The sequence below is a fragment of the Macaca nemestrina genome, chromosome 7, assembly GCF_043159975.1.
Source record: "Macaca nemestrina isolate mMacNem1 chromosome 7, mMacNem.hap1, whole genome shotgun sequence".
Taxonomy (NCBI): domain Eukaryota; kingdom Metazoa; phylum Chordata; class Mammalia; order Primates; family Cercopithecidae; genus Macaca; species Macaca nemestrina.
The window spans coordinates 3,553,558-3,574,966 of record NC_092131.1 but is presented as its reverse complement, the minus strand read 5'-3'; the positions used below and the strand labels follow the sequence as shown (position 1 = coordinate 3,574,966).

Sequence of the window (21,409 nt, the reverse complement as noted above, 5' to 3'; positions counted from 1 at the left end):
GTTTATCTTTACTGATATAATATAGAACTGAGTTTTATTACATGTTCCCTTAATGTTGAGCTTAAAAGTACTGTGATTAAAACCAAAGCTGAGTGTTGGGTTAAAGCCCTGCTTCATTTTTAAACTACATGTTATTTTTTCCCTCACTGCCCTTCTCCCCATCCCCTGCTGAGAATGATCACATAATGGGATGTTGACTTTTTATTTCTGTTATATTGTAAAGATAGGATTCACATTAATCATTTATTTAATTCTATATGTAGCTTTATTATAGAATAAAAGTCAAGGTTAATATCTAAGTTCTGTACAGAATTTGTCAAACTTCATACTAAAGTTGATTTAGTTCCTGTGAGGTGGGTTTGAGGTATAAGAAAATACTTCAAACATTTTTTCAAAATACTTAGGAAACATTTTAGTTAAAAGCATACTATTCAATGAAAACATAGCATGTTTAGTTAAAAAAAGGATACTATTTAAAACATAGGATACATCCACAGGATACTGACCTTGTAACAAAGAAAAACTTTAAGTCACATCACTTTTTCTTATTTTTAATATTAAGAGTTCTAAGGTGGTCATAAAAACTCCTCTAGTTATAAGTAACTTAACTAGGTGGGTGATAATATGGTAGGTTCCATATTCTGTGTGAGAACCCTGGGAACCTGTCCTTTGTGTTTTTATCTACGTAACTGGAAATGGTGGGTATTTCATCTTTGCCTGCCCTCTTGGAGCTGTCACCTGGGATCACAGAAGGAGCAGGGCAGTCCATGCTCCCTGAGTCCTCCAGGTCCTCTTGCTCACTCCCTCTGTCAGAGCTGCTTAGGAAGTCTTTCAGAACTTGCTTGAAGATGTAGACTATTTCCCATGGCAGTACATCATTTTCTGCCAAAACTTCTCGAAATCTGGAGGGAATGTGGTAATGAATATTCTGTTAAGAACATTTTTTGTTATATCTCCTTATCTCCAAAATACAGCTAGAATAATGTGCTTGTATACAAGTTACCCACCTTTTGAGTATTAATGCATGTTGTTTTAAAATTATACTTCTAGTAAAGAAATTTTAGATGTAATTTAAAACCATTTCTCACCAGATATCTACACAGTTAAAGAATTTACATGATAGAATACAATTTCTAGTCAAAATGTATGAGGAACTTAGACTTAGCAGTAGCGAGTATCATAAGAGAACACAGTGTTTTTACCTGCTGAGAATAGTTCCAGTTTGGCAGGGTTGAACTTGTGAGCAAAGAACTTCAAGTTGTCTTTGTTCAGTCACTGGGATAGTTGTGTGGGGATTCTGGTAGTTTCTGAGCCAGTTGTAATCCACACCTGTTTTTTTCACTTTTTGTTCATTTTCGATTTCTTGTATTAATCTCTCTCGCTCCTTTAGGTGCCATTTTAATTCCCGAAGCAGAGTCTTTGTCACTACGTCTGAGCCAGGATAGTGTCTGGATTTGTAGGAATCGTTTCTGGGCCATTTCATCCAGCCAAAAAGTGGCATTTTTAGCCTGTGGAAATATTTTCCCGTGTTTATTTGCTCAAAACGTTATGGTTCTTCTGAGCAAATACTTGTTTCTTTACAATAAATTTGCCCGAAAAGTGCATGATTTTTTTTTCACAGGTTAGCTATGCAGGTCAAAATAAGATTAGAACATGGATTAACGTCTTAATTTTTAACTAGGTCAGTGGCAGAAACCAAGCTTTGAAAATGCTTTTATGTAGCTTAGCAGAAATTAGATATACAAAGTCAGAGATAATACATAGGCTGAATGATACCTGAAAATAACACTAACACTTGCTGCGAAAAGTTTTTAGGAGACTTAAAATGTTAATGTCGAGGCAAGTGCTGCCTATAAATACTTTTGATTTATGTTTTGTACAGAAAAGGTTTAAAGCTTACCTGTTAAGTTGATGGGCTGATGTGATGTTGCCAAAGAGTTGCCTGAAATTGGTGACGGAGCTGTGTTTCACTCGGACATATCTTGCTCTCCTGAAAGTGTCCTCTGTTGAAGGAATGCACTGCCTTATTTACCCACCAAAATTGTATTTGAAATAAATAACTTTCTATGTTAGGAATGAGGCTGTGATGTCTTCATTTGGAGAGAATGCTTATTAATTCACCTTGTAAGTAAGCTAGAAGAAATGACAAAAATAACTTACTATTTAATCTTCACAAGTTATATAATGGTCCGCCTTTTGAATGTAGCTCATTCTACTTGAAAAAAATGCCAGCAGCTATGGATGCTGGTCCTAAATGCATTCTGACATGTCTTTGGTAATGAAATTAAGAATGGTCGTCTAAAGCACCACAGATGCGCTCCGAGCTACAGTGAAGACTGTCGCATGATGTGATGCTTTGCTGTGCACAGCTGTAGGTCACAGTTTAGTGCTATATTTTTATGCCTGTAGAGCTCTAAAAATAACCATGTTGCTTTTATTCTTCAGCTTAACTTTCAGGCCATTTGGAAGCCGGGTCATTGTCCCCTCTAGTGAAAACAGGAAAAATAGATCAGACTTGACTATTTGCAAAACATGCATTCTGAGAAAGCTCATTGTAATTGAGTGAAATAGGTAAAGAATGTTGATGTGAATCATAATTGTGAAATATTTAGCAAAGGTTACATTCTGTATTCATTTTGTTTTTTCTCGCAAAATAGTTAAATTTGTATATTTAAGCAAGTTGAAATGCTAGGGAACATAAACGCTTAGCTAGATAACTTTAAAATATACTTTATAATCTCTGAAAACGTGGTAATAAGGCAGTAATTGGTTGTCAGGGAAAAATAGAGGCATAAGAACATACAAAGTTCAAAACAAAATCTTGTAATTCATCATAGAAAAATCATTTTAGTGTTTTTTTTTGGAGCTGAGTATGAAAAACTTATATTTACTGTTTAGGTGCATATTGGTTTGTAATGGTCGTTATTGTGCCATTTCTTTTTTCTTTTCTTTTCTTTTTTTTTTTTTTGAGACAGAGTCTCGCTCTGTCGCCTAGGCTGGAGTACAGTGGCCGGATCTCAGCTCACTGCAAGCTCCGCCTCCTGGGTTTATGCCATTCTCCTGCCTCAGCCTCCCGAGTAGCTGGGACTATAGGCGCCCACCACTACGCCCAGCTAGTTTTTTTGTATTTTTTAGTAGAGACGGGGTTTCACCGTGTTAGCCAGGATGGTCTCGATCTCCTGACCCCGTGATCCACCCGTCTCGGCCTCCCAAAGTGCTGGGATTGCAGGCTTGAGCCACCGCGCCTGGCTGTTCTTTTTTTTTTTGAGACAGAGTCACGTTGTGTCACCAGGGCTGTAGTGCAGTGGCATGATCACGGCTCACTGTAGCCTCAACCTGCGGGGCTCAAGTGATCCTCCCACCTCAGCCCCCTGAGTAGCCAGGACCACAGGTGCATGCCACAGCATGCCTGGCTAGTTAAAAAAAAATACACATGCACATATGTACATATATACGTTATATATATGTGCACATATGTACACACATGTTTTATATATTTACATGTATGCATTTTATATGTACATATATGTATGCATTTTATATGTGTACATATATGTATATATGCATGTAATATATGTATATAGGCACATAGGTGTATATACATACATGTATGTATTATATATGTATATATAACTATACACACACATGCACATACACACACACATACTTTTTTTTTTTTTTTTTTTTGTAGAAATAAGGTCTCCTTGTGTTGCCCAGGCTGGTCTCTAAACTGGGCTCAAGTAATCCTCCTGCCTCAGCCTCCCAGGGTGCTGGGATTACAGGCATGAGCCACTGCACCGGCCCGTGCTAATTTTCTATGCAAGTGTTTGTCTTTTGCTAAAGGGTAGATAGAGTATAAAAGGTCTTTTACTCTCCAGTTCTCTGTTAAACGACTGCATAGTGGTTTTCCCTTTTATAGTATTTGTTTCTTCTGTTGCTTTTCCTTTCAAATGAGCCATGAAGAATAGATATTGTTTACATCAGACTTGCATGTCATGCATGATCAAGAGCGATGTGTGTGGTCATCCTACAGCTCCTATTGCTTGTATGTTAGAAAAAGCCAGATGTCAAGATTCATTATTGTCAACTAGAAGGTTTTCACATTACATTGCATATACTGTTAGGAGAAGGAAAGGAGTAAAGTTTATCATGATAGAAGTGTCCTACCATATTTTATACTAAAATTACAGCGAATCTTGCCGCATACTCCTTTGAATAACCTCCTTGTTACTGCATACATTTTTTTCCTCTGAAATGGTAGCAAAAATATCAGAACATATTGGATATGGAACTTAAGCCAAATTTTTGTTCAAGGCCCTCTACAGTCTTACATTATCCCTCCTTCAAGGCCCTCTGCAGTCTTATATTATCCCTCCTTACCTGGCTTGCTTTCTTGCTGGACCCTAGAGCACACCTTTTGTTTCAGCCAGGCCACATTGCCCCCAGACACTTGCCATGCTTACTTCTGATCCTTTGGCTTTAGTTTAACTGTTTTTTCTCTTCTGAAAAGCTTCTTCTTTGTCTTTTTCATGTATCCACATAGTAATTCTCTTTTTCATGGACCAGCTCAAATACCAACTCATTTTTTCCTTCAACCTGAGGGTCAACGTGAACATCTTCCTTGGCCCTACTTTTCCTTTGAACTCTGGTTTTATTTATCTTCACTGTTAAACTTATAGAAAGACTGGTTTGGTCTGTGTTCCTCTTTTCTCTTCCCCCGACCCTTTTTTTTTTGGATGGAGTCTTGCTCTGTCGCCCAGGCTGGAGTGCAGTGGCGTGATTTCAGCTCACTGCAACTTCTGCCTCCTGGGTTCAAGTGATTCTTGTGCCTCAGCCTCCCTCGTAGCTGGGATTACAGGTGTGCGCCGCCACACCCAGCTAATTTTTGTATTTTTAGTAGAGATGGGGTTTCACCATGTTGGCCAGGCTGGTCTTGAACTCCTGACCTCAAGTGATCTGCCCGCCTTGGCCTCCTACAGAGTGCTGCGATTACAGGCATGAGCCACAGCACCTGGCTGCTTTTCCCTTTTTCCTAATCCTTTCCAGTTAGATCCTGCTCTGTTCTCTACTGTAATTGCTGGCTTTCAGTTACTTAACAGATATCTATTGACTGTCTGCCAGGGCCTGGATAGTTAGGGGCTGAGGTGTAGCAGTGAACAAAACAGACCTAGTTCCTACTCCCAAGGAGCCAGCTTCCAAATGTGAAGACAAATATAAGTAAACAAATCATCCAGTAAGGTAATTATAGATGGTCATAATCTATTAATATACTTGAAGCACTTCTCCCACTTAGAACTGGAGGTCAGAGAAGGCCTTTTTGGGTAGTGGGTGTCCTTTTAACAGAGATTTAAAGATCAATGAGCTAGCCACTGGAAGAGCTTCTTGAAGGCAGTCTTCCTTCTCCACTTACTTGTTTGACAGCTGTCTTGCCACTGAAACCATTACCAAAGACCTTTTCAGAACTTTTCTTACCACCTTAACTCACATTGAGTATACCTTCCTTTGAACTTAATTGTGTGAACCAATTTTTCTAGTACTTAGTGTGTGCTACTTGCCTTACAAATTTTATTTTGTCCTGCCTCCTGAGATTATCAGATTGAAGTAGAGACCCAAATAATTCTCTGATTATAGTGTTTCTTCTACTACTATGTAGATAGAGAACATAAGTATTTGTAAGTAAAGGTAAGGAAGTATCTTAGATTGTATTTATCTTACATTTTAATGAGTTGAATGAATTGTTTCTGATGAATTGCAAACTTAGTAGGATATTTTGTGTGGATGACATAAAGCTTAAGCTATCAGGTCATTTGCTTTTTGGTCATTGTCATAGTTTTCTAGTTTACACCTTGTTAGCTAAGTATTAAATTTTATAAGACTTAAAATGAAATAGGACCATGTCATGCATAATGTATGTGTGTCTATGTAAAATTTTTCATGTAAGGAAGTACATGAAAAGTTTAGAAAGACAAAATTTTGGAACCTTGAAAAGCAAGTTAAGGAGCCAGGCATAACTTTTTATATATTACAATCAGGGCTGCTTTATATAATATTCAACAGCACTTGATTGCAATCAAAGAAAGATTTTTCATTGTGGGAAGACTCATGTCTTTCTGTTTTTTTTTTTTTTTTTTTTTTTTCTTTTTTTGAGACAAGGTCTTGCTCTGTCACCTAGGCTAGAGTACAGTGGCATGGTCACAGCTCACTGCAGCCTCAGCCTCCTGGGCTCAAGATATCCTCCCACCTCAGCCTCTCAAGTAGCTGGGACTACAGGCACGTGCCACCATGCCTGACTAATTTTTAAATGTTTGGTAGAGAGTGGGTGTCACTCACCATGTTGCCCAGGCTGGTCCTGAACTCCTGGGCACAGGCAATCTCCCACTCAGCCTCCCAGTGTGCTGGGATTATAGGCATGAGCCGCTGTGCCCAGCCTGTTTTTATTCATTTTGCTACTGAATTAAAAGTTCTGGGTTATTGGTTCATTTTTCTTAAGGTAAAAAAGTACATTTCTATGGAGTTGTTCATATTAAAAACACTCAACAAAGTAGGAATAGAAGGAAACTACTAGCATAATAAAAGCCATATATGAAAAGCCCACAACTAACATCATACTTGATGAAAGATTGAAAGCTTTTCCTCTAAGATCAGGAACAAGGTGAGGTTGTCTCCTTTCACCACTTTTACTTAACTTAGTACTAGAATTTCTAGCCAGAGCAATCAAGGAAGGTTAAGAAATAAAATGTATCCAAATTGGAATGGAAGAAGTAACATTATCTCTGTTTGCAGATGATATAATTTTATATGTTGAAAATCCTAAAGATTCCACAAAAAACTGTCACAACTAATAATTGAATTCAGCAAAGTAGCAGTCTGCAAAGTTAACACACAAAATTCAGTTTCATTTCTATTATTATTATTTTTTTGAGACAGAGTCTCACTCTGTCGCCAGGCTAGAGTACAGTGGCATGATCTCGGCTCACTGCAACCTCAGCCTCCTGGGCTCAAGGGATTCTCCTGCCTCAGCCTCCCAAGTAACTGGGACTACAGGCGTGCCACCACACCCAGCTAATTTTTGTATTTTTAGTAGAGATGGGGTTTCACCATGTTGGCCAGGATGGTCTTGATCTCTTGACCTCGTGATCCGCCCGCCTCAACCTCCCAAAGTGCTGGGATTACAGGCGTGAGCCACCATGCCCGGTTCAGTTTCATTTCTATACCCTAACAATGAACAACCTAAAAAGGAAATTACAAAACTATTCTATTGGCGATAGCATAAAAAATAATAAAATACTCAGGGATTAACCAAAGAAGTGAAAGTCTTAGACAATGAGAAGTGCAAAACATTGCTGAAATAAATTAAAAACATAAACAAATGGAAATACATCCTCTATTCATGGATTGGAAGGCAATATTGTTAAAATGTCAGTACGACACAATGTGATCTACAGATTCAATGCAATCTCTGCCAAAATCCTAATGACGTTTTTTTCGTAAATAGAAAAATCCTCTGGCTCCTGGGTTCAAGCAATTCTCCTGCCTCAGCCTCCCAAGTAGCTGGGATTACAAGTGCCTGCCACCACGCTGGGCTAATTTTTGTATTTTTAGTAGAGATGAGGTTTCACCATGTTGGCCAGGCTGATCTCAAACTCTTAACCTCAGGTGATCCACCCACCTTGACCTCCCAAAGTACTGGGATTACAGGCGTGAGCCACTGTACCCAGCCAGTAATTCTTTTTTTTTTTTTTTTTTTTTTTTTTTTTTAATACTTTAAGTTCTAGGGTACATGTGCACAACGTGCAGGTTTGTTACATATGTATACTTGTGCCATGTTGGTGTGCTGCACCCATCAACTCGTCAGCACCCATCAACTGGTCATTTACATCAGGTATAACTCCCGATGCAATCCCTCCCCCCTCCCCCCTCTCCATAATAGGCCCCGGTGTGTGATGTTCCCCTTCCAGAGTCCAAGTGATCTCATTGTTCAATTCCCACCTATGAGTGAGAACATGCGGTGTTTGGTTTTCTGTTCTTGCGATAGTTTGCTGAGAATGATGGTTTCCAGCGGCATCCATGTCCCTACAAAGGACACGAACTCATCCTTTTTTATGGCTGCATAGTATTCCATGGTGTATATGTGTCACATTTTCTTCATCCAGTCTGTCACTGATGGACATTTGGGTTGATTCCAAGTCTTTGCTATTGTGAATAGTGCCACAATAAACATACATGTGCATGTGTCTTTATAGCAGCATGATTTATAATCCTTTGGGTATATACCCAGTAATGGGATGGCTGGGTCATATGGTATTTCTAGTTCTAGATCCTTGAGGAATTGCCACACTGTCTTCCACAATGGTTGAACCAATTGTCAGATTCACCAAAGTTGAAATGAAGGAAAAAATGTTAAGGGCAGCCAGAGAGAAAAGTCGGGTTACCCACAAAGGGAAGCCCATCAGACTAACAGCAGATCTCTCGGCAGAAACTCTCCAAGCCAGAAGAGAGTGGGGGCCAATATTCAACATTCTTAAAGAAAAGAATTTTCAACCCAGAATTTCATATCCAGCCAAACTAAGTTTCATCAGTGAAGGAGAAATAAAATCCTTTACAGACAAGCAAATGCTTAGAGATTTTGTCACCACCAGGCCTGCCCTACAAGAGACCCTGAAGGAAGCACTAAACATGGAAAGGAACAACTGGTACCAGTCATTGCAAAAACATGCCAAAATGTAAAGACCATCGATGCTAGGAAGAAACTGCATCAACTAAAGAGCAAAATAACCAGCTAATATCACAATGACAGGATCAAGTTCACACATAACAATATTAACCTTAAATGTAAATGGACTAAACAGTCCAATTAAAAGACACAGACTGGCAAATTGGATAAAGAGTCAAGACCCATCAGTTTGCTGTATTCAGGAGACCAATCTCACATGCAGAGACATACATAGACCAGTAATTCTTAATTGTTTTGCTGCAAATGTTTTCTTTCAGATGATCACCTGCTCCCCTTCACCTGGTCAGAGCCATGCTGTTAAACTAAAAGTCAGGTATTGTTATTTCTGTCTTTGCTCAAAACCCATCTTACTCAGAACAAAAGCCAAAATCTTTATAATTACTCCCAGCTCCTCCCTGGTACTTCCAGCTCTTCTCAATACCCTTCTGCTCCCTACACTCCATTTCTCATCATTCTCTTCCCGCCCTCTCCTGTGGGAGCCACCCTGGCATCTTGACTCTCTCAGCTGCACCTGGTACACTGTTATTGTTGAGTGAATTAATGAGTAAATGTCAGGCAAACAGTAACCAGAGGAATGCCGATATTTTGGAACAGGTAAAAGTTGGCTTTGATGCAAGCAGCATTTTATTAAAGTGTATTAGACAGGATTCTCCAGAGACACAGGACTAATAAGATATATATAGATCTGTAAGAGGGGGGAGATTGCTGATGATACTTGGTGCATGTGATTATGGAGGCTGAGATGCCTCACTATATACCTTCTGCAAGCTGGAGAAGAAGGAAAGTCGGTGGTGAAATTTAGTCTGAATTTGAAGGCCTGGGAACCAGGGGAACTGATGCTGTAACTCCCAATCCAAGACAAAGCCTGAGAACCCGGGATGGGAGACTGCTGATACGAATGTCGGAGGCTGAGGATCTGAGAATCAGGAACTCTAGTGTTCGAGGGCAGGAGAGACTGGATGTCCCTGTTCAAAAAGAGAATATTGACCCTTCCTTATCCTTTTTGTTCTGCCTGGGTGGGCTCTTAGTGGACTGGTAATGCCCATCCACATTACTGAGGCAGGTCTTCTTTACTCAGTCTACTGATTCAAATGCTAACCTCTTTCTGCAACCCTGACACAGCCAGAAGAAATGTTTTACCAGCTACGTGGGCATCCCTTGACCCATTCAAGTTGACATAAAATTAATCATTACATAAAGTTTGTCTCAAATTTCAAGAATCAGTATCATATAATCTCTTTGACAACAGTGCATTTAAACTAGATATTGATAAGGAAAACATAGGTGATAGCATATAATGCATATCACAATTGTCTTTTTTCACTTAATGTTTTGGACATGTTTATCTATTGGCATGAATAGAGCCATGACACTCTTTAAAAATGATATACATTAACTAAGGTATGCCATCGTTTTAGCTTGTCCCCCGTTGGGCATGGTTTTCGGGTTTTAATTATTATAAATATTATGAAAATACACCCTTCCTCCCTGGAATCCTTAATACCGCCACCCAATTTTAATTTTGTCCACATCTCTAATCAGCATTTTACGTATCTATTATGTCTCCTTCACAAGAATGGTAGTTTCCTGTGGGCAAGGACTTTGTTTTGTTTCTTGCTGTATCTTTAGTGTTGGAGACAGTGCCTTTTGTGCAATAGGTGTTCAGTAAATATTTGCTGAACAAATGAATGTTTCCATGCATGTCTTTGCACGTGCTTCGTTTACAAGTGCTGATGTTAAAGATTCTGAGGAAAAGTTGGATTGTAGGAGACGTGTGTTTTAAGTTTTGGTTAGTTTTTAGTTTTTATTTTGTTTTCTTTTTGAGATGGAGTGTGGCTCTGTTGCCCAGGCTGGAGTGCAGTGGTACCATCTTGGCTCACTGCAACCTCCACCTCCTGGGTTTAAGTGATTCTGCTACCTTAGCCTACCTTAGTTGGGATTACAGGGATCCGCCACCATGCCCGGTTAATTTTTGTATTTTTAGTAGAGACAGGGTTTCACCATGTTGGCCAGGCTGGTCTTGAACTTCTGACATCAAGTGATCCACCTGCCTTGGCCTCCCAAAGTGCTCGGATTACAGGCGTGAGCCACCATGCCTAGCCTGTTTATTTATTTTTTTTGAAACAGAGTCTTACTCTGTTGCCTAGGCTGGAGTGCAGTGGCATGATCTTGGTTCCCTGCAACATCCACTTCCTGACTCAAGGGATCCTCCAGCCCCAGCCTTAGTAGCTGGGACCACAGGCATGAGCCACCACACCCGGCTCATTTCTGTATTTTTTGTAGAGATGGGGTTTCACCATGTTGCCCAGGCTGGTCTCAAACTTCTGAGCACAAAATGATCCAGCTGCCTTGGCCTCCCAAAGTGCTGGGATTACAAGTGTGAACCACCCTGTTCGGCTGTTTTAAGTTTTAAGATACTATAGCTGAGTGTGGTGGCTCATGCCTGTAATCCCAGCAGTTTGGGAGGCCAAGGCAGGCAGATTGCTTGTGTCTAGGAGTTTGAGACCAGTGTGGGCAATATAGTGAGACCCTGTCTCTACAAAAAATAAAAAATTAGCTAGATGTGGTGGTGTACACCTGTGATTTCAGCTGCTCAGGAGGCTGAGGTGGGAGGATTGCTTGAGCTTAGGAGGCTGAGGTTACAGTGAGCTATGATCACAGCACTGCACTCTAGCCTGAGTGATAGAGAGAGACCTTGCCTCAAAAAAATGATACTGCAAACTACCCTTCAGAATAAGTGGTCATACCCATTTACCATAAACGTATCTGTCCTCATACATATTCTGAAAATATTTGCTCTTTTTGCCAATTTGATGGGTGAAAAAATGGTTTGTCATTGTTTTAATTTGCATCTGCCTGGTAACTGAGTTTGAGTGTATATTTATTTGTTTATTGACTATTTGCATTTTTTCCCATGATTTAATGTGAAAAACTTCTCTGGTACACAAGGGTTTCTTGGCTTTTTGGAAATAGTATACTAACTTTTACTATTCTTTTCAGGTCACTCAGCCAAAGGAGCTCAGAAGTGGAATATATTAACAAATACAGACAGCTTGAAGCACAAGAGCTTGATGTGTGTGGCAGTGTCCAACCAACCAGTGGGCCAGGTAAACAGGTCTCTTTAAATATTTTAGATAGGATGCATGAGTGGTTCACATGCTAAAATATTAGGTTCACAGTGCATGCCTGTAATTCCAGCTACTCAGGAGGCTGAGGTGGGAGGATCACTTGAGGCCAGGAATTTAACACTAGCCTGGGCAACATGGTGACACTCTGTCTCTACAAAAAATAAAAAAATTAGCTGGATGTGGTGGTGTACGTCTGTAATCCCGGCTACTTGGGAGGCTGAGGTGGGCAGGTCACTTGAGGCTAGGAGTTCAAGTTCATCCTGGGCAACATAGGGAGACCCTCTCTCTCTAAAAAAAAAATATATATATATATATATATTTTATATATATATATATATATATATAAATCATGTGTGCAGAGGCGTTGTGCTGGGAGGAAGCCTGGTATTCCAGCCCTGAAAGAGGGGCCAGTGCTGCTAGGGAGTAAACAGTGGGTGTGGGTGGCAGAGGCAGAGTGAGACCCTTTCTCAAAAAAATAAATAAATAAAAATGAAAGAAATATAGTATTTTAGTTATAGTAGGGAATCCTTACTACTCGCTAATTAGGGATTTTTTTTGGGATGAATGTATGGTAGGTTGTAAAATGTTAATTTTTTTCTATTTTGAATGTGGTTCCTAAATAGTCTGTTCTTTGGAAGACTAATAATGGTCTCTTACCTTCCTATTAATTAAAACTACTTTTTTTTTTTACAATGAAGAAATTAAAATGAAATTTTAAATAATGCAGAAATGTATAAAATAAAAAAGTAAAAGGTCCTTCTTAAATTCCCAGTTCCCAAGAGTACAACTGTTCAGAGTTCACAGTTAGTTACTTTCTGTGAGTATGAAATTTTTTCTGAGCAAATTGTCTTACTAGCACCAGACCCTATTCATGTGATAGAAGTTATCTTTTGATTTTTTTTGCTTTATGAGAGGTCATCTGTCATAGATTTCTGCTAGTTCAGTTGAGAAGCTCTGCCTCCTGTCCTGCCATCCTGTGTATGTGTGCTCAGAGTTGGGCACAAGTGTGGGTTCAAGTAACACTTTCTTTTTTAGCCTTTTAAAAAGTATGAAATACAGTCGATACATAATAGTGGATTAATCCTTATCATTCTTGGGATTGATTTGGGCTTCCTGACTATACCAATTGGTATCTTTTAATGAGTCCAGGAAAATTCCGAGCCATCATCTATGGCCCACTCTTTCATTTAGTTTTGTGTTTTTCATTTGTTTGGTCACTATGCTCTATTCTGGTTAATTTCTGCTACATCTGTCACCTTAAGGTAAAAGCAGCCTTTAATTCTTTGCCTCCCTTCCTGTGTTCTTGCCTCATCATAGGCTTTGGCCTGATGTTTCCTTGCTATTTCATCAGCCCTTTGGTGCTTTTAAGGAGAGGTTTGTGTATTTCATCTAACATCTTGAGTTGACCTCAGGAAGGAGATTTGTCTGAACAACCCAGTGTATTAACAGAAGTGAGCATTCATAATGTGTGTTATCTCTGGTCCAGTTTCTACTTATGCTAAGAAAAGTACAAAGTTGTATGTATAAGAATGTTTATTTTTTTTTTTTTTTTTTTTTTTTTTTTTTTTTTTTTTTTTTTTTTGAGACGGAGTCTCGCTCTGTCGCCCAGGCTGGAGTGCAGTGGCCGGATCTCAGCTCACTGCAAGCTCTGCCTCCCGGGTTCGGGCCATTCTCCTGTCTCAGCCTCCTGAGTAGCTGGGACCACAGGCGCCCGCCACCTCGCCCGGCTAGTTTTTTGTATTTTTTAGTAGAGACGGGGTTTCACCGTGTTAGCCAGGATGGTCTCGATCTCCTGACCTAGTGATCCGCCCGTCTCGGCCTCCCAAAGTGCTGGGATTACAGGCTTGAGCCACCGCGCCCGGCAAGAATGTTTATTGAATTGTTGCTTACCTATGGGAAGTCTTAAGAATCTCTTAAATGACAGTGAACAAGAGGATTGGTGACTTTGGTCTTTTGTACAAAGGAAGAGTACTTTGCAGCTTTGGTGGTATTAAGTAGCCATATGTGTTATTGTGGAAAGAGAGCCATCATCTGATACTTCTGTTTGGAAAGCACATTAGTTAGTTTATAGATGACTCTGTGTGATGTGATCCTTCTTGTCACACTCACGTACTGGCCCGGGGGCACAGGCAGGAGCTGGCACACCTTGCAGGCTGGGCCTGTAGCGTGCCAGATGGATTACCACTCTTTAGGACTAGCTAGATTACAAATGAATGCCTGTAACTCAGAGTGTCTGCTCTCATACTTTTAAGTTCATATGTGAAACTCTCTTTGCTTTCTTTATGCATGGTATCATAATATATTTGGGGCAATCGGATCAACTGGCTTTGGCTACTTATGGAGGTTTTGGCTGCTTAGCCACTGACATTTATCAAGGTGTGTTCCAGGGGCTGTATGAGACAACGAGAATTTGACAAGTAAAAAAGACTTTTAACTCTGATCATCTCTGATCATTATAGAGATGATCATTTAATCATCCAGTTACACAAATAAATACTTTTTGGAAATAAGTTCTTTGAAAGGCAGCTGTATGGGGGCATAAAACAAGGATTTGACTTGGGCTGTGGTGTCAGGAAAGTAACAGTTGGGCTTAGATCTGAAGGATGAGTGAACCTTACCGAGGCAGTGTTGGGGTGCTGGGAGGGAAATGTGTGCAGAGGCCTTGTGCTGAAAGGAAGCCTGGTATTCCAGCCCTGAGAGAGGGGCCAGTGCTGCTAGGGAGTAGACAGTGGGTGTGGGAGGGCTGGGCAGGGTCAGCTGGAGGCTAATAGCCTCCTAAAGAGGTCTATGTTCTAATCCGCAGGACCTGTCAATATGTCACCTTCATGGTAAAGGGGTCTTTGCAGATATAAGTTAAGGATCTTGAGATGGCAAGATTTTCCAGGTGGGCCCAATGTCATCACAGGGTTTTTCCTAGTGGGAAGCAGGAAGATCAGTCAGTAGTAGATGTGACAACAGAAGCCATAGGTTGGAGTGATGCAGGGAAGAGGCCATGAGCCAATGCAGGCAGCTTCTCCAGGCTGATAAGGCAAGGAAATAGATTCTTCCTTACAGAGCCTCCGGAAGGATCCAGCAGCCCTGCCAACACCTTGTCCTTCACATCTTTGAACCTCTGCTTCCAGAACTGTAAGAGAATCAATGCATGTTTTAAGCCACTAAGTCTGAGGTAAAACGTGACAGCAGCAGTGGAAAACTAACACACTTGTATGGGATGAGGTTGGATGAGATAGGCAAGACTAGTAACAGGGCCTATGGGCTGTAACTAAGAGTTTTAGTCTTAATACTCAGAGCAGTGGGAAGCTATGAAAGGTTCCATGCTTTTCTTGGGATGACTGTGAAGGGAGGAAGTGGGTGTCGTGTGTTTAGATTTGTGTTTTACAAGAAATACTTTGGTCATATTTTTGAGAATTGATTGGAGGGGGCCAGAGTGGACCTGAGGAGAACTGGAGGCATTGTCCTAGTCCAGGTGAGACTTGATGGTGTCTTTGACAGGGGATGGCAGTGGAGGAGTAGGGCCAGTTGAGGGACAAACCGGACAGGAATTGGTGATGCCTTGGACACAGGGTGAAGGAGGGGGCCACAGGAGGCAGAGGGGTGCTGTCCACTTTTTTTCCCTTGAGATGAGATCTCGCTATGTTGCCCAGGCAGGCCTTGAACTCTTAGGCTCAAGTGATCCTGCAACCTCAGCTTCGTGAATAGCTGGGACTATAAAGGTGTCACCATCATGTCTGCTAAATGTTTTGAAGTGTTGAAGTGCCTCTGGAGCATTGAAGAAGTGAGGTCAGGTTATCGCGCATGTGTGTATCGCGCAGACACAAAGCTATTTCTATTTCTATTAAAACCATGAGATTACACTGATGCCTCTAATTCTAGTCCAGTGCCACAGGTTTCGACATGAACATTTTGTTATATCCAGTTATAAAATAATTTGATTCAAAACACTTTTGATTTTGGTCTGATACAGGTGTTATTTCACTTATAAATATTAAAAATTATTTCTAAATAGAAATCCAAGGATACCCATTCAGTGAATTTCTATAGATTACATTAGAATCATTTTACATAAAAATTAATCATTTTTTGAAAACTGAGATTGATTTGCATTGATAAATGAAATCTTTCCTAACAATGTGAGCCTGGTTCTAGATTGTCGACTCCTGAAGGGTTCTGTTGCTTTCACATGACAATTTGAATTTGACCTGGGATAGAGTCTTTAGATTGTAGTTAAATCCCACAGTGCTGCCTCCTTTTAAATGTGGTGATATATTTAGTGGCTGTTTGCTTCCTCCTTTTAGCTTTTCTTCTAGTTTTAAGAGAATGGCCTATGTGGAATGTCTAATAACTGAAAGGGAAACATTATTCTTTCAAGTTAATTTTGTATTCAGAATACTAGTCATACTCAGAAAAAGTCATATATAATTATCTATTTTGAAGATTTAATTTTATGGTCAAATCAGTAATGCAGTAATTAAAATTATTTTCTGTAATATATAGTGTGTAGATTTTAAGATAAGTCTTAAGTTCACCATATGAGCTGACATAATACTTATCAGTTAAAATTCCTTACATACAGTTTAGAACCTCTAAGTGCTGAACTTTTTGGTTAGATTTCATATTTGGTTGATGATGATATAGTGGAGTGTCTTAGTGAAGAGAACTAGCAATTTTTATGGCTTCCAGTTTTTCCCAGTTCATGTAAAATATTTTGTTGTTAATCATGTAGGATAAAGAGATAGCAAGAAAATAAGAATAGTCAATTTTAAGATTGAGCTATTTCTCATGCCATTTTTGGGTTTTTGCTTTGTCATGTGTAGTTTGTTGATTTGCCTTAAATTATCTACCGTGGTTTTCCTTCTTATTCTGTTGCTGATGCAAAGGTGCAAAAACCACACAGCTGTGAACATTTCTGTTGTTTGGTTTCCTGTCTGCCCTTTGGCAGTGTACACGGAGGCAGGACTTGATTTGTGCTGGGTCTGCTTCAGCCAGTGACCTAAAAACGTCAGCTTGTGTTTTGCGTTACATGGAGAAGGGGCTATCATATAGACAGTACTGTTAGGACTTCTGGAATTTTTTCCTGTAAAATTTCTGTCTTTAAGTAGCAACCTTCAAAATGCATGTAATCAAGTAATGTAAGCCAATATTGTCAAAGTAACAGGGCTTGTTTAGCAGCATGTGAGCCAGGGCTTGAAGTCTTCTAGCAAAACGAATGTGGCTGCAGCCTTTTTCATCTTTCTAAAAGAATCTTTGTCACCTTCTTTCCCCTTTGAATAGCTCTTCCTCAGCTTCTTACTCCCACCCTGTTCCTTACTATAATACTTGCCTCTCCCTCTGTCTGCATGCTGCGTCTGGGCTCAGGGGCTTCTTTCTCTCAGTCCAATTCACAAGGGTCATGTGGATTCTCTTCCCCTTCTTTTATTATGTTCAAGAAGGCCTAGGTATGCTAACTGGGAAAACAAGAAGGCATCAGTAATTATCATAGCACTGAGAAGAGTAATGGAAGTAAAGTGAGACTTGACAATGGAAAGAAAATCCCTGTGTTAGTGAACTTGGCAATCACTAGTGAGGCTGATTAGAAGATTAAAAAGCCATAGGTGGGGTGTCTGTGGTGGCTCACGCCTGTACTCCCAGCAATTTGGGAGTCCGAGGTCAGGAGTTCGAGACCAGCCTGACCAACATGGTGAAACCCCATCTCTACTAAAAATACAAAAATTAGCTGGGCTTGATGGTGGGCACCTGTAATCCCAGCTACTTGGAGGCTGAGGCAGGAGATTCGCTTGAACCCAGGAGGCAGAGGTTGCAGTGAGCCGAGTTCGCGCCACTGTACTCCAGCCTGGGCAACAGAGCAAGACTCTGTCTAAAAAAAAAAAAAAAAAAAAAGCCATATTGACAGGACTTAGCTTTCCCAAGTTAGGGGTCACTAATGTTTTAGGAAGAACACTGCTGCTCACAAAGAAGCTATTTTTGCTTTGAGAAAGTATGACAGATCTGGCTCCTGTTTATATAATTGAGAACAGGGACCACATAACTTTGCTTCAAATGTGGGAAAATAGCCACATTTTAATTATGTATTATTAGACCAATTATGAAAATTGGAATATATGTAGGGAAAAGATGTAGGAAAGCAAGAGAGAAGCCTGGTTGTGTGTTTTATTAGGAAAGGCCGAGGGTGACGCAGCAGGAGATGCTGGTCAGAAACCAGGGGCTGATAGGAAGGGAAGGTGAGCTGTGGGCGGGGGAATGAGTGTGGTGCTAAACTTGGCTAAGAGTTTATTTTGGAAGTAAAACTTATTTCTCAGCAAAAGTTTGTCTTCTGTGAGTTTTGATGATTTGTCAGTTTGTCAAGTGATGACCAGAGGTCTAGAATTTGCAGTGCAGCCAGAGAGCAGGGCATATGTTTACAAGAGGGCAGAGGAGTGTGCCTTGTCAGAACTCTGTATCATGCATCCTGAGCAGAGGCAAGCTGCCCCCTTTCCTCGTACCTGTATTTCATACATTGTTTGATTTATTTATTGCTACCACTGATGTATTTTAGTAGCAGGGAATGCACACTTAAATTGATGCATTCTGTTGAAATTTCAAGGGAAAGTTTTCTCTTTAACTGTTTTGGTACCATTGAATCAGCAATGAGTGCATGTTTTACAGGCCTATTTTAGAAGGTAGTGCTGAGCTTGCAATGTTGATGGCTGTGATGGAGGGATGGAATGTTCTCAGTTTGCTTTTAGACAAGATTAATAGTGGGCTACTACGAGGAGTTTCTTAAGAAATTAAACATTTTATTTTAGGTTCGGGGGTACATGTTCAGGTTTGTTACAAGGGTGTATTGGGTGATGCTGAGGTTTGGGCTTCCGTTGATCCCATCACCTGGATAGTGAACATAGTACCCAATAGGAAGTTTTTCAGCCCTCGCCTCTCCCTCCCTCTTCCTCTTGGAGTCCTTAGTGGCTGTTGTTCCCATCTTTATGTTCATGTGTACCCAAGGTTTAGCTCCCAGTTGTGAGAACATGTGATATTTGGTTTTCTGTTTCTGTGTTAATTTGCTTAGGATGATGGCCTCCAGTTGCATCCATATTGCTTGCTGCAACGGACATGATTTCATTCTTTTTTATGGGTGCATAGTATTCCACGGTGTATATATATACCATGTTTTCTTTATCCAATTCACCACTGATGAATACCTATGTTCGTTCCATGTCTTTGGTATTGCCCTGATGGCAGTTTTAACCTGTAGAAAATGTATTTTTGTATTTGATTGTGTGTGTATGGTGTGTGTATGTGTGTATGCTGTATATATAGATTAGATAGAACATTGAGTTATCTTTTTCCAGATAAGAAATGGCATTATATTTGTTTGTTTTGACTTAATCCAGGTCCAAGGCCATCTTTGGCTAAATTAAGCAATGTGACGTGCATCCCAGGGACAACTTATAAATATCCTGATTTGCCTATAAGTCGATATAAGGAAGAGGTAAAATTGTTTTGTTATACTATAATTTTGCTGTTTGAATACATGTCTGAGGCCCAATACTTTTGGTTTCTAATTTGAAAGTTACCAGTTGCCAGGTGAACACTTCTGTGGTATACAAGGCTCTGTGGTGGATAAGAGGAGGGTGTGTTCAGGGCTACCTGGAGATGATTTTGTGTAGTAGCCATATCGATGGCTTTTCTTTTGATCTGTACTTTAATTTATTTAGTCTTCACCTGAGTACATCTCCTAACATTTAGTTTATCTAGTCTTTCCTTCCACGAAATACCTGTAAGTAAACACTTCATCTTCCCCAGGAGAACTTCTTGTTTAAAGAAACTCACTGCTAAATGTTTTTATGAAGCAAATGACATACCCTAGCATTTCCATTGGGTTTTCTTTACAGCGTTGGCTCTACCTGTCGATTAATGTAATCAATCATTAACATACCATTGTATTAACAATGCCAGGCAGATGTAGCAGTAGGATGATTAAGTTCCTAATTACTTATGTGTTATTAAGCATGGTTAAAAGTAAGCGTATTGAAACCTTTATTAACTAGACTTTTGGAAAAAGCAGTTATAGATAAAACTAGAAATGTTTCAAATTTAATTTTTACTTTGCTTTAGAGTAAATCATGCAACTAAAAATTAGAAGCCAATATTCAAATTAATTTGTATTCCTTGACCATATCAATTGTTAGAAGGATAAGAGTTTAAATAAGTTTAGAGTGGAGGTGGGGGAGTTCTGGAGGAGGAATTTGAGTGGAGTTTTAAAAATGCTGCATATAATCTGTAAGTGGAAAAGTGGAAGTTATTTGTTTCCAAATATGTCTGGAGGTGGGAGGATCACTTGAGGCCAGGAGTTCCAGACCAGCCTGGGGCAACACAGCAAGACCACATCTCTACAAAACATACCCCGCAAAATTAGCGGAATATGGTGGCACGTGCCTGTGGTCCTGGCTTGGGATGCTGAGGCAACAGGATGGCTTGAGCTTAGGAGGTCAAAGCTGCAGTGAGCCATGATTGTGCCACTTCACTCCAGCCTGGGTGACAGAGCTAGAACCTGTGTCTAAAAATAAATAAATAGATATTTAATAGATAAAAATATGTCTGAAGAATTTAAGATGACATTTTAAAATCACTTGAATGTAGTAACAGCTCTTTTTTTCATGTTCAGTAGAATTATGTGCAGATTCATTACAAAATGTTAAAATAATAGAAACTTGGTAAGAACCATAGAAATCTAATTTTACATTTTCATTTTTACAGAAGCAATTGAGACCCAGGAAGCTGGAGTTAACCTGGCCTGGTTTTTCCACAGCTATCACTAGTTACTGGTTTTGTTTGTTTGTTTGTTTGTTTGTTTTGAGATAGAATCTTGCCCTGTCGCCAGGCTGGAGTGCAGTGGCACGATCTTGGCTCGCTGCAACCTCTGCCTCTTGGCTTCAGGCAATTCTCCTGCTTCAGCCTCCCGAGTAGCTGGGGCTACAGGTGTGCGCCACGACACCCATCTAATTTTTGTAATTTTGGTAGAGACGAGGTTTCGCCATGTTGGCCAGAATGGTCTCAATCTCTTGACCTCGTGATCTGCCTGCCTCAGCCTCCCAGAGTGCTGGGATTGAGGGATTGCAGGTGTGAGCAACCGTGCCCAGCCACCAATTACTGTTAAATAGGTAGTAGAGTTGCATTTAGGTGTGGCAAGTGTTTGTTACCTCTTTGCTCTCTTGTGTTGTGTTTAGAATGGTTAATTAATAACTTTAGGGCTGGGCACAGTGGCTCACACCTGTAATCCCAGCAATTTGGGAGGCTGAGGCGGGCGGATCACTTGAGGTCAGGAGTTTGAGACCAGCCTGGCCAACATGGTGAAATAAACCCTGTCTCCACCAGAAATACAAGAATTAGCTGGGTGTGGTGGTATATGCCTGTAGTCCTAGCTACTTGAGAGGCCGAGGCATGAGAATCGTTTGAACCCAGGAAACAGAGGTTGCAGTGACCCCAGATTGCACCACTGCATTCCAGGCTGGGCAATAGAGCGAGACTTCATCTCAAAACAAAACCAAACAAAAACTTTAAGATGAAAGAA

The 21,409-nt window shown here is 40.2% G+C and overlaps 2 protein-coding genes across 5 annotated transcripts in view; one reads left to right on the top strand and one right to left on the bottom strand.

Annotated features, from left to right (window-relative positions):
- LOC105489826 (tudor domain containing 9) overlaps positions 1-21,409 on the top strand; it is a 147,507-nt gene that overhangs the window by 13,950 nt on the left and 112,148 nt on the right. For 2 of the 4 annotated variants that reach the window (XM_011754996.2, XM_011754998.3), the window contains exons 2-3: positions 11,735-11,841; positions 19,230-19,327. In XM_011754996.2, coding sequence (XP_011753298.1) covers positions 11,735-11,841; positions 19,230-19,327 — 205 coding nt within the window. The remainder of the gene's footprint in view (positions 1-11,734; positions 11,842-19,229; positions 19,328-21,409) is intronic. The other 2 variants (XM_071099493.1, XM_011754999.3) reach the window with 1 other exon arrangement.
- Positions 163-2,387, bottom strand: LOC105489825 (RD3 like). Its single transcript, XM_011754995.3, has 3 exons — positions 1,901-2,387; positions 1,203-1,508; positions 163-902 (listed from the first exon to the last, which is right to left on the bottom strand). Exons 2-3 carry the CDS (start codon positions 1,499-1,501, stop codon positions 605-607), a joined length of 597 nt encoding a protein of 198 aa, XP_011753297.2. The 5' UTR covers positions 1,502-1,508; positions 1,901-2,387; the 3' UTR covers positions 163-604.